This window comes from Genypterus blacodes, unplaced genomic scaffold (genome assembly GCF_046128005.1).
Source record: "Genypterus blacodes isolate CSIRO-AG114 ecotype Tasmania unplaced genomic scaffold, CSIRO-AGI_Gbla_v1 ptg000118l_1, whole genome shotgun sequence".
Classification (NCBI taxonomy): domain Eukaryota; kingdom Metazoa; phylum Chordata; class Actinopteri; order Ophidiiformes; family Ophidiidae; genus Genypterus; species Genypterus blacodes.
The window spans coordinates 438,006-450,199 of NW_027466921.1; the positions used below are offsets into that span (position 1 = coordinate 438,006).

At 44.4% G+C, this 12,194-nt stretch overlaps 2 protein-coding genes across 2 annotated transcripts in view; one reads left to right on the forward strand and one right to left on the reverse strand.

Moving 5' to 3' along the window:
• LOC143009841 (glycerol-3-phosphate dehydrogenase, mitochondrial-like) overlaps positions 1 to 12,194 on the reverse strand; it is a 92,795-nt gene that overhangs the window by 13,227 nt on the left and 67,374 nt on the right. The window contains exons 4-5 of the mRNA XM_076161937.1: positions 9,945 to 10,031; positions 9,545 to 9,615 (exon numbers count right to left, since the gene is read on the reverse strand). Coding sequence (XP_076018052.1) covers positions 9,545 to 9,615; positions 9,945 to 10,031 — 158 coding nt within the window. The remainder of the gene's footprint in view (positions 1 to 9,544; positions 9,616 to 9,944; positions 10,032 to 12,194) is intronic.
• Positions 2,934 to 7,071, forward strand: nr4a2a (nuclear receptor subfamily 4, group A, member 2a). Its single transcript, XM_076161987.1, has 6 exons — positions 2,934 to 3,803; positions 4,218 to 4,347; positions 4,546 to 4,709; positions 5,052 to 5,254; positions 5,464 to 5,642; positions 5,757 to 7,071. The coding sequence occupies exons 1-6, from the start codon at positions 2,934 to 2,936 to the stop codon at positions 6,011 to 6,013; spliced, it is 1,803 nt and encodes a 600-aa protein (XP_076018102.1). The 3' UTR covers positions 6,014 to 7,071.

Below are 12,194 nucleotides of genomic sequence, written 5' to 3' on the forward strand. Positions count from 1 at the left end.
TACTGATACTTGTGAGAACATCTAGCGTCTATGGAGGGATTAAGAACCTTTGCTGCAAATTGACTTCTTTAAGAAATGGTTACATGCAAGAAATGGAATGGTTAGCCAATGAAAGGGAATAGATGCATCATGAACCCCCCCCCGCCCCCCCTCCACACACACACACACACACACACACACACGCACGCACACACACATTCACTCTCTTTCTTGAACACACACAAACACCTAGACTGGCAAGTGTCAGTAGCGATTTCTTCAAAGAGTGTTGAGTATATATATATCTCAGGAAATATCTTGGATGTGATTAAAACTAGCTCCCCACTTTTAAATGACTGTCAATTAATTGCGCATATAAATGGGAAGTTAATTATTCCTCAGTAAAATGGCCAATTAAACCGCTAATTGTTTTCATTCTAAATTCTAAATGGTAAACGGACAACAGCAGATTAAGCCTATTACACCCTGTGACCAGCGACCTGTTTGGATTGTTTTTCAGAGAAAATTGTTTTCGTATTTCATATTAAACGGGCAGATCTTTAGCATGGAGAGTAGATATACAGTATCTATATGTATAAGGACACATCTGAACTGGACCAGTGGAGTATGTGGAATAACCTGCAGCAGGAACTGGACTAAATACAGCCTTCAGCTCAAAGCATGCAGGCTTTTTCAATTTACAAAGCATATACAATAATTATATCCTAACTGAAATGATTGGATGTGACCATTAAGCCTTAATGGGGTTAGGTTAATTAAAAGGTTCATTCGAGGAGGAGGAGGTAAACAGGGGGGTTGATGTATGGGTGGTGAACAATAGTGTCCTCTAGAGGTGAGTGTATCCAAGAGGAAGAGTTCTCCTTTTTTTTCTCTTCTCCCCCCATCTTCCACTTTCTGCCCTTGTGTGTAAGGCAGAGAGTGGCTGTGGTACATAAAGAGCAGCACTGAGGCAGAATGTCCCTTTAACATAGCAGTAGTATTTACTTGCCCTCTGGTGCTCTGTCCTCAGCTTGGATTGCTGCCCAGGTCAATATGCACCTACCAAAAAAAAATCAGACCTGCTGGATTGGCTTCCATGTGTTGCAGTGAGATTACACCCAGATCAGTAATTCCATCGCACTCGTGTCGTTGGAGAACAATAAGGCCAAAAAAAGGCTCTTTTGGCGACTGCGTCAACGTGAGCGTTTTCTGCGTCACTCTCCATTCTGGTCGCTCCTATCACGTTTCCCTCTCTGGGGACTAAATTGGTTCGCCCATGACAACTGGCTACAGGCCCACTAATTATCCCCCTTTCCTCCCCCAGCAGCACACACACACACACACATTCACACACAGTATACGGGGCTCTATGAATAGGCAGCCCCCCGCATACACACACGCCATTTGAGGTCTAAATTTGGAACACAATTGAAATACAGAAGTCTTGTCAGAAGATAGCGAAGAATAATATTGACCCCTGCTGCGGCGGGCCTGTGCGGGTCCACGCACCTCAGCTTCATTGTGACATAACTATATGCCTACATGCGGGCAAGCGGAATGATCCATCTCAGCTCAGATTTAGACTAAACAAATGTCAATAAATCAAATTATAAAATGAATAAAATCTGTTATTCGGCTTGAAAAGTGTTCCTGAAGATATCATCTCCAAAACACACCATAAGATTCGATTAACAGGTACATGCTAAACTTTTATATTCGGTTATAAATGCGTCAGATTCAGTGTTTTGTCCTTTGACGTGATAGCAGTCCGGTGTGAGCCAGAAGAGCAAAGCATGAACCCGGTATAAAGTATAAAGTTACGTAGAGAATAAAGTATTAAATGATGATTCTTATCCGCTATATATCGTGTTAACTCTCTGGTATGAAAGTCTTCGGTCGGGTCCGCTGAGTGTCCATGTGCAAACCGACACACGGCTCCACACAACATAAGACAAACATACTCACCACAAACACCGCCGAGGCTCCGGCAGCAGTCCCGGCACGCTGATTGGTCCGTGTCGACGGCGACGCGGATGACGTCGCTCTGTGAAACACGTGGGCCAAGACAGCCGGAGCTCACATAAACAAAGCCACATTGGTCATACCGCTAGTCGAAGCTTGTGCCGCTGTCAGTGCGCGGACTCGCACCGTTTCCCTTGTTGGCTACCGACGCTCATGATTTGGAACTTTTTATTGAAATTTGATGAACGTCCAATGCAAGTTGATCGCATGGACTGAAACGCACGATCCTGATGTGAGAGAGGTAAGATTGTTTCATCTCTGCTTCTTTTTTGCTTTACGCGTCACTTTGTGATTTGAGACATTTTCTGTAAAAACTCTGTTCCGCTGTTAAACTGTAATGATTGAATATTATTACATTTCGCTCAGATTGCGGGTGAGATTTACATTTCAGGAGGATTCGCAGCATTAAGTTGTCATTGCGCGAAGTTCATCGGTTCCAGCTGCAAAACGCGCTCCTATATCATAACAAATCTAGAATTAATACTTATTCGCGCTATTATTAAACCCAAATCCCTTTAACACCTTCATGTTGTGGTGATATTAAAGCTGTGCGCGGGTACAAACTGCACCGCTACATTTTGTGCGTAATTATCCGCCTTGATTTGGATCGTCTTGCTCTTCTTCAGAGGCTGTTTTTATTTTTTTAATAATCTTTAGTAAATGGTGATGTGTTTTATTAGGGGAAGATTCACAGCAGAGTCGATTTCCGGAAGCCTGACACCCATACAGCAGCTGGTATCACCCATTTCAAGAGTCACCGAAAAACTGTCAGACTTGAGGTAGGACACCCGGAATTACCCACTTACTACAAATGCTATGTAGTTGATTCTATTCTGAAAATCTTGCATGACAACTGTTTGGATTAATTGGAAATTTGGGAAATGTCTTTGAGTAATTCTGAGTGTTTCTTCCCCCCCGGTTGTTCTGCAGCCATGCCCTGCGTTCAGACCCCGTATGGATCATCACCTCAAGGCGCCAGTCCTGCTTCCCAGAGCTACAGCTACCATCCCGCAGGAGAGTACAGCTGCGACTTCTTAACGCCCGAGTTCGTGAAGTTTAGCATGGACTTGACCAACACTGAGATCACGGCGACTACATCTCTCCCTAGTTTCAGCACATTCATGGACAACTATAACACCGGTTACGACGTCAAACCGCCCTGCCTGTACCAGATGCCCCACTCTGGAGATCAGTCCTCGATCAAGGTGGAGGACGTCCAGATGCACAACTACCATCAGCAGAGCCACTTGCCACCTCAGTCTGAAGACATGATGGCTCATTCTGGGCCTATGTACTTCAAACCCTCCTCTCCGCACGCCCCAAACACGCCAAACTTCCAGGTGCAGCCTAATCACATGTGGGAGGACCCCGGTTCCCTCCACAGTTTCCACCAGAACTATGTCGCGGCGACGTCTCACATGATGGACCAGCGCAAGAACCCCGTGTCGAGGCTCTCCCTCTTCTCCTTTAAGCAATCCCCGCCCGGCACCCCGGTGTCGAGCTGTCAGATGCGCTTCGACGGGCCGCTGCACGTCTCCATGAACCACGACAACCCGGGCGCGCACCGCGGCCTGGACGGCCAGAGCTTCGGGGTGCCCAGCGCCCTCCGGAAGCAGGCCGGCCTGGCCTTCCCGCACTCCCTGCAGCTCGGCCACGGGCACCAGCTGGTGGACAGCCAAGTGCCATCGCCCCCGTCCCGAGGATCTCCGTCAAACGAGGGTCTGTGCGCCGTGTGCGGGGACAACGCAGCCTGCCAGCATTACGGAGTGAGAACCTGCGAGGGCTGTAAAGGATTTTTCAAGGTGGGCTGACAGAGATCATGAATCAGTGTGACTGTTATTCTTCAAAGATATGCTGCGCCTCTCATTATGCACTTTATTATCCACGGCGCCCCGCGTGTTTAATGTGGAAACACACACACACTCACACTCACACACAGACGTTGCATTTTTCAGCCTGAGCCACACACACACACACACACACACACACACACATTCCAAAATGCTGCTCGATGTTTTCAAGTGCGTAAAATTGATATCAGAGTCAAACTGTAAACGTAAATCTGACATGACAGTGATGTTGAGGGGAATATGAATATGAGCACAGCAGCTTTAAGCATTAAGGGAAAGTCAAGTGCTCACACGAGAGACACATTCATTCATCTCCTTCACACACACACACTTTCTGACACTGTCTCTCTCTCTCTTTTCTTCCAGCGCACCGTCCAGAAAAATGCAAAATACGTGTGTTTAGCAAATAAAAACTGTCCTGTTGACAAACGCAGAAGAAATCGTTGCCAGTTCTGCCGTTTCCAGAAGTGCCTTGTCGTCGGAATGGTGAGAGAAGGTACGTTTGGATCAGCTGATGAGTTAGAACACAAATATGGATGTTTTTATTTCCGAGTCATCTGTGCGTAAAAACACAAAACTGGATTATAATAGTTGATCCAGATTGAGCCGTTTTTACGCGCGGTTAGGAAGACAATGGTGGTTTCTGTCTCACTCACTCACTCACTCACACACATTCATTTCTCTTTATTGTCAGTTGTCCGAACGGATAATCTGAAGGGTCGGAGAGGCCGCCTGCCATCCAAACCTAAGAGTCCCCAGGAGCCCTCCCCACCCTCGCCGCCGGTCAGCCTCATCAGCGCGCTGGTTAGGGCCCATGTGGACTCCAACCCCTCCATGTCTGCCTTGGATTACTCCAGAGTAAGTCACTTTACACACTCTCTCTCACACACACACCTAAATAAAGTAACAGCAGGACTTGACGGCCTTTTTTTTTAATTCAACTCCTACTTTTTTGGACACAATTTATTACCATGGAAACTTTTTTTTTGTGCAATACATGGTTGGATTCTTAACTTTGTCAGGCTTTTAATGTGGCATATTTTATTAAGTAAATTGCGTTGGAATAGAGAAGTCAATAAAAAAAAGAGAAGAGGTGAATTTAAAAGCTCTCTCTCTCTCTTCTCTCTTGGAAATTGCAATTTCACGGATTATATATTTTAAAGGAGCTCATTAAAGGCGCTGTTTTAAATTAAATTCCAGTTCCAGGCGAACCCTGACTACCAAATGGCCGGAGACAACACGCAGCACATCCAGCAGTTCTACGACCTGCTGACGGGCTCCATGGAGATCATCCGGGGCTGGGCGGAGAAGATCCCGGGCTTCTGCGACCTGCCCAAGCAAGACCAGGACCTCCTCTTCGAATCAGCCTTCCTGGAACTGTTCGTCCTCAGACTGGCGTACAGGTAAAAAAAAAAAGACGCGTCAATATATGAGAAGTGAAATAATAAAAAGATATAAAATAAAAATATAACTTGAGCTTTGGGTTTGATCAGCTTTTTCCTTCACGCTCCACTGCTCTGGATTTTACGAGCTGCCCGATAATTAGAAAAGCTCTTAAATCCTCATTTACCGCCGAGCTGTAATTAACGGCACTTGTGCTTGTTAATTGCAGGACCAACCCGGTGGAAGGCAAACTTATCTTTTGTAACGGAGTGGTGCTGCACCGGCTACAGTGCGTCCGCGGGTTCGGGGAGTGGGTGGACGCCATCGTGGAGTTCTCTTCCAACCTGCAGAGCATGAACATCGACATCTCGGCGTTCTCATGCATCGCGGCTCTGGCCATGGTGACAGGTGTGTGTAACGGGGGAGACGGGAACTGGGAACCGGGAGCCGATCACTGCTATGGAATAGAGCGTCTCATCCTCTCTCTTTCTCTTTCTGTGTGTCTCTCTATCTCCGTTCCAGAACGACACGGGCTGAAGGAACCCAAGCGAGTGGAGGACCTGCAGAACAAGATCGTCAACTGCCTCAAAGACCAAGTGACGTTCAATGGCGGAGGACTGAACCGGCCCAACTACTTGTCAAAACTCTTAGGGAAGCTCCCCGAACTGCGCACTCTGTGTACCCAAGGTCTGCAGCGTATCTTTTACCTAAAGCTCGAAGATCTGGTCCCTCCGCCCGCAATAATTGACAAACTCTTCCTCGACACGCTCCCTTTCTGAGTCTGACCTCTCGAGCGAACTTCCACACGAACAAACAAACAAAAAAAAACAACAAAAAAAAGAGAGAGAAAGAAAGAGAGACATTTTTCCCCACACACGTGATTTCTGAATATTTGCCAGCTTCGTATAGGCTCATAGAACAAACTATCATATTACGAGGCTCCTTCAAAAAAAATATTAATAAGAACGTTTTTGATTGTCACGCAGGGAGGAAATCTGTGATATGATTGTGAGGGGGATCATCCGCCGGGGACAAAGATTCCATCCAACCACTCACTGTTTTATTTCACATCGACTCCCAATAATAATAATAATAATGACGCAGATGTAATATATTCCATTTATATAAATATATACACACTGTATATTATTATGATAGATTATGTGATGCCTCCAATTGCAGCATCGGTTTATATCATGTGTACAAAGTTTGTTATAATGAGAAGATTTGGATTTTTTTTTTTCCCCTTTTGGTGCCGATGTGTTTCTGACAGGATCCAGAGGAAAACAAAGCGCATGTTCTCTTCTTTTCTCCTCGTTTCTCTTCATTTCTGTTCTGTTCTGTCGTTATAGGCACTTGCTGAGGTGATGTCTATATACTATATATACCGGACACTATGTAGTCTGCTAGATTTGATACAGATTCGTAGTACTGACACACCTTTTGTGTATGACGCATATGTGGACAAATGTCTCCATCTGTATAGAACATGAGGGACTCATGGTGTTTGTAAACCTGTCACACATTCCTTGTTTGTATGTGTTGTAAGTATATTGTTGCTGTTGGATATAAACGTTTCTATATATTTATTATTTCTATATTGCCAAGAGCTACACTAAGCATGGTGCAATTTAAAAACGATTCAACTCATCCGAATTCATGCTGAGCACGTTGTCTATGTTTTTATGTCTTATTAACGTCGAGCTGTAGTTATGATTTAACACATTTGGAGATTCTTCTTCTATCGGAGGCTTACAGGTGTGTGTGTGTATGTGTGTGTGAGGCCCACATGCACCCGCGCCACCATCCTGTTCTTATAGGCTCCTGTAACGCGGTTTTGGTGCCCGATCCTATAACACTTTAGAGAGAAAGAAAGAAATATTTAATGTTTACAAATAAAACTTTTGGAAATCGATTCCTTGCTAAATAATTTTCTGATTTTCTGGATTTGTTATTCAAATTTAGACCTTTTATGATTCAAATCAGCCACTGTAGGAAAACTAAGTGTAATTTTAAATCTCCAAATTTATACATTTCTAATTGAAGTATTATTCTGATCAGCGGTCTGGATGCGCCAATAATAACTAAGAATAATAATAATCACGCAACTGGTTTTACTTTAACTAGACGTAAGATTAAAACCCCATCACTAAATTAAGACACTTTTTTCTAGGGCCTATACCCGTATAATTTAACTACTTTGTTTGATTCAAGTAAATTCTTTCCCTACGTTATATTTTTATTGTTCATTCTTTTCAACAGCTCGCGCGCTGCGTTATTCGGAATATTTTAACAATTCAACAAGAGGCTTTTATTTTGTAAATCAACCGGACACTTGACTTATTTTCTAAGCGACTATTATCTGAAAAGGGAAAGAGACGCGTCGAATTAAATCGCAGGAGTCCCATCAGTTTAGTTTCACAGCGATCAGATCAAATCCCTGTAAAGTTCAGTGTGACGCCGCTTTGGTTGATTTGCTGGTGCGGAAGTTACTGCAAATAAAAGTTTTGGTTTGTATTTCAACAGAACTTTCCCAATTTCCTTTATACATCAAAATCAAAGCGTCAGAACTCTTTTCATGTCAACTTTTGGATTTTTTTGGCCCCCCCACCCCCCTGGTATTTGATGACGATGAAGTCGCTCGCTCCTCCTCTTCCTCACCGTTTCATTTCGTTTCCACGCAGCGATCTAACAAACTCCACACACACTTCATAGGCTCGACTGTAATAACTTAAACTAACCAAAAAAACGTGTATTGTGAAACGTTAAAGGTGATAGGTAGCGACCACACACACACTCACACACACTCACACACACTCTCATACACACACACACACACACACACACCTTCCCACGTTTGAGCAAGTGATAAGGAGAGAAAATCAGACTTTATTGGTCCAGATGTGTCCAGAGTGAGGCTTCTGGCTGATGTTAAAGTGTAAATAGTCCAAACTGAGCTGTTCTTTGATTGCAGTTTAATAAAGCTAAAGTTATTACAGTGAACCTCTACCACAAACCCTCAGGGGACATGGAAGTCCAGCTACTGTGAGACTACTGTGCGACTCCTCTACAAATAGACTGACCACTCCATCTCGTATAGAACACACGGAGGCAAACAGAACCTTACACCTGCTTTCCGAAGCCCTTTTGACGTGCGGCTTTAATTTGCTTCACGCTCGACTATAATTTAAAAGGCAGTAATGTTAAATTTGTTACAGAAGTCGGTGGCGGCGGCGGCGGCTGCGGTTGCCATGCTGAGCTGCTGTCACACTCCTTCCCCTTCAGTCTGTGGCAGCGGCGAGGTGACACTCTGGCTCTGAGGCATGTCTGCCACTGATCCACACTGATTCCACATTTATCACATGATCCAGACGAAGGGAACAGCTTCTTTTGAGAGACATTAGCAGCAGGCAATAAATTGTCTAAATAATTAGACGGTAAAGTGCTAATTCCAAGGCAAATTGGGATTACGTTCAGAAGCAGTTTGCTGACATTTAGCAGATCTGTTGAAAGGCTGCGTTACAATGTCACAAGTTCCCTCTATTGACTCAAAGTACAGTTGGGTTTTAACTGCCGCCGCACAATACAACACCACACACGGAGAGGAGACTTTGTGCAGTGTCTGTGTAGGAGAATACAGAATAGAGGATTCTGGATCTAAATTCATTAACGCTCTTAATTTCCTCCTTACACATGACATAAGTAGGGGGGTGGGGGGGGAGGGTTCAGGCGTTATCATGCCAGAGGAAGTGGGGACACGAGCAAAGAGCAGAAATAAGATTGTGGCTGTGCAGGTGTTTCTACTATGGAACTACAAAGACGACAGGTGAAGCTGCTCGTCGCCTCTCTGTGTCCAAACTGAGGGAGGGATCAAATATTAAAAGCTGCTCAGACACACACACACACACACACACACACACACAGACAGACAGACGCACGCACACACACACACACACACACACAAGCCCACGCACACACACTGTGATGATAGCGTATTGCGTTGGATGCTCTGCTGCACTCTTGTCTTGGTCTGTGATGCAGTGTGACAGGTTCACACGTGTGATATAGGTGCGTGAGGAACCCTGCAGCCGTTTCGCGTGTTTAAACTGACCGTCATCACCTACGGATACACCGAGAACAAAAACAAGCAGGGGATAGATTTTGTGTTTTAGGGGTAATGTGGAATTATGTGGACCAGCTAGGAGATTCTATACCGCCGAGGCTGTAAGGTTGAATGTGTGAGGTACCAGAATGAGCTCGTCTTTCGCTTTTCGCTGTTTGGTAGAAGTGGAGACGTGAATTTTACTCACTTTGCTGCTGCAGCTGAAGGAGAAACGCGTTGCTTCTTGCACCACGGAAGCAAAGGCGGCGAAGATGTAAACTGATGGAGAATGAATACAAAGATGTAGAAAGACACAACAGAAAATAGTGTTAATTTGTGCAAACCTGTGTCTGTTGATGACCTTTGATAGTTGGATTTCTCCATGTGGCACAAATGTTTTGGATAGAATTTGTAATTTTCTTCTTATTAAGATAAATGGAACCCTGGGTAAATTGCAAAGAAGTCTGATATTTTAATATATATTGTTATCAGAAGATATTTGAGGTGTTCCATTTAAGGCCAATCCAGACATGACACAGACCCATCAGATGTTTTATAAGCTCATCTCCGTGAGATTTGACCTGCATATGTATTTATTTTCCTCTTACTCTGGTCTTTCCTCATGGCTGCATTCCTCCATGTTGCCTCTCCGTCTGCGTCTGTTGAGGTGCGGGGCAGCAAACCACACGCTGAACCTGCAGTAAAACATGTTGATTACACAACTTGTGAAGTCCCGATGACTAAAGCACTGACCGGAATGAATGAGTAATGAGCTGAACGGCGGCCCTTTGGATACGAGTGTCTATAGTTATATTACTGTGACTATTTGATTTACCATATTGAAATGCTGATGATTGTCCGATAAATAATGCAAAAAGCTGATTTTCTCGCGGCCGAGCCAGGAAAGGAAATCCACCTTGCATATAGATGGGAGGCGAGCCGGTGTGTGTCTCTCTCAGCCTGTGGCCCAGAGCAGCTTTATCATTCATAGGACTAAACAGACAATCAATTCAGCAGCCATGTATGAAGGATGAAGGGATGCGACAAGCTGTGAATGATGAGGAGCCAAAAATCAAAGGCCTCACTCCTTCTTAGCTCTAATGGCCATTACCAGCCCAGACAGCAGCAGTAAAATGAGGTTAATCATTGGCACAGATCCTTTCAAAGAAGATTGACTGAACTTGATGCCTAGTCAGATCACTCATAAATATTTACTTCATATTAAACAGCTGTGTATAGTCTGTTATTGCACATTGATTTCTGACAGATGCCATCAAATTGTTTCAAGTGTGCTCAGCAGAAATCCATGAATGCAATGCTTGTTCCCAGACTCAATTGTGTTAACCACAAGAAATTAATAATGCAACGGAATCGGCGGGATGTTACTGATGGAAAGGGCTTTGTTCATGTTTCTGAAGAGCTAAAAAGTGAAAATTAGGTAAATGAGCACATCATCACCGCAAACCACAAGCCTCTGGCTGTTACAGCGTCCACCTGAATGGATTAGCTCTACACTTTCACTTTATGGACACAGCGTGTATCAGTATTGAACACATGGGCTCAGTCCTTTGACCTTATTGACAAAATGGAATCGGAAATTTCCTTTATAGAAACAGTTAATGTTTCCTCAGGCAGACATGTTTCCGATTCAATTAGTTTTAATGAAGCCCGTGCTCAGTGGTTACTGAAGTAGAAAAAACAGGCATAAATGCCTGATGGTAATAGAGGACATATTAAGGAGGAAGGGATCGGACACACGGCACGTGTTTCTAAGTGGCGAAAAAATGCCTCTATCAGGCTGGTAGGAGCCAGTGGCTTAGGACGCAGTGAATTGTATGAGCCTCAAATGATGCATTAGCTCTGCCAGGCGAAGCTAGAGGAGAGCAAGGAGCGACCGGGGAAAGACACATTTCTAATGACAGAAGGAGAATCAACAAGAGCGTAGCACAAAACATTGTTTTTCCAGTTAAAAACAACAAATCTCTCAAAAATACTGCTCTGTTTTGAAATGTCTAAAATAATTACAAAATTCTGCTTGTTACCTGCTTTTTTTTGCGGTCTCCCCTAGTTACACCTCACACGTGACTGCATGCAGGCATATAAACCATCCCTCCGTCTGATGGCACTGTGCAAAATGTCAACATGGTCAGAGGCACCGGCTCACTTCCCATAAGGCTTTGCCCTCATCCGGTGTTATGGTTTGTGCCGCTGCTCTATGTGAAGTGAAACACATTAAACACACCCGTGCACATGTAATCTGCTCAATGTCTTTGAGTCAAATCGGCTGCCTGTGTGTGTGTGTGTGTGTGTGTGTGTGTGTGTGTGTGTGTGTGTGTGTGTGTGTGTTAGTGTGTGTGTGTATGTGTGTGTGTGTGTGTGCGCGCGCGTGTGTGCGTGTGTGTGTGTGTGCCGCACAAATGCATCTGCTCTGGATTTGTGGCGTTCCACATAAGCATTTAGTTGAAATTATTTGAAATTAGGACATAGGAAAGATCGATCTTATTTGCCCATTTTGCTTAATTTCCCGACTTGGGAACAATTGTATGTTTTCTTAAGACAAAAGTAGAACAGTAGAAGAGTAGTCCTATTAGAAAGAGAAACCACCTAATGGAATGATCACTTTCTTGACTCGGATTTAAAAAGAATATAGAAATGCTGTGCTTCATTTGGACCAAAGACCTTACTTGTTCTTGAAAGTTCAACGAGCACCAAGCAAAAGGCCTTAGCGTGCATCAACATAGACAACAGAGGAAGCAGAGGGCGAACACGCCGCTGCAGGGTCGAGCCTTTAGGTGACACAGCTCCAGCACCCTCACCTCACCGCAGTCCTCACCTCAGAGTAAGTGTGCTTCAAAGCA

Bases quoted from the DNA above. Each gene is read 5' to 3' on its own strand.
- nr4a2a (XM_076161987.1), top strand. From the start codon at position 2,934: ATGCCCTGCGTTCAGACCCCGTATGGATCATCACCTCAAGGCGCCAGT. The intron at 3,804-4,217 runs GTGGGCTGACAG...CTTTTCTTCCAG, and splicing joins GCTGTAAAGGATTTTTCAAG to CGCACCGTCCAGAAAAATGC. The intron at 5,643-5,756 runs GTGTGTGTAACG...TCTCCGTTCCAG, and splicing joins GGCTCTGGCCATGGTGACAG to AACGACACGGGCTGAAGGAA.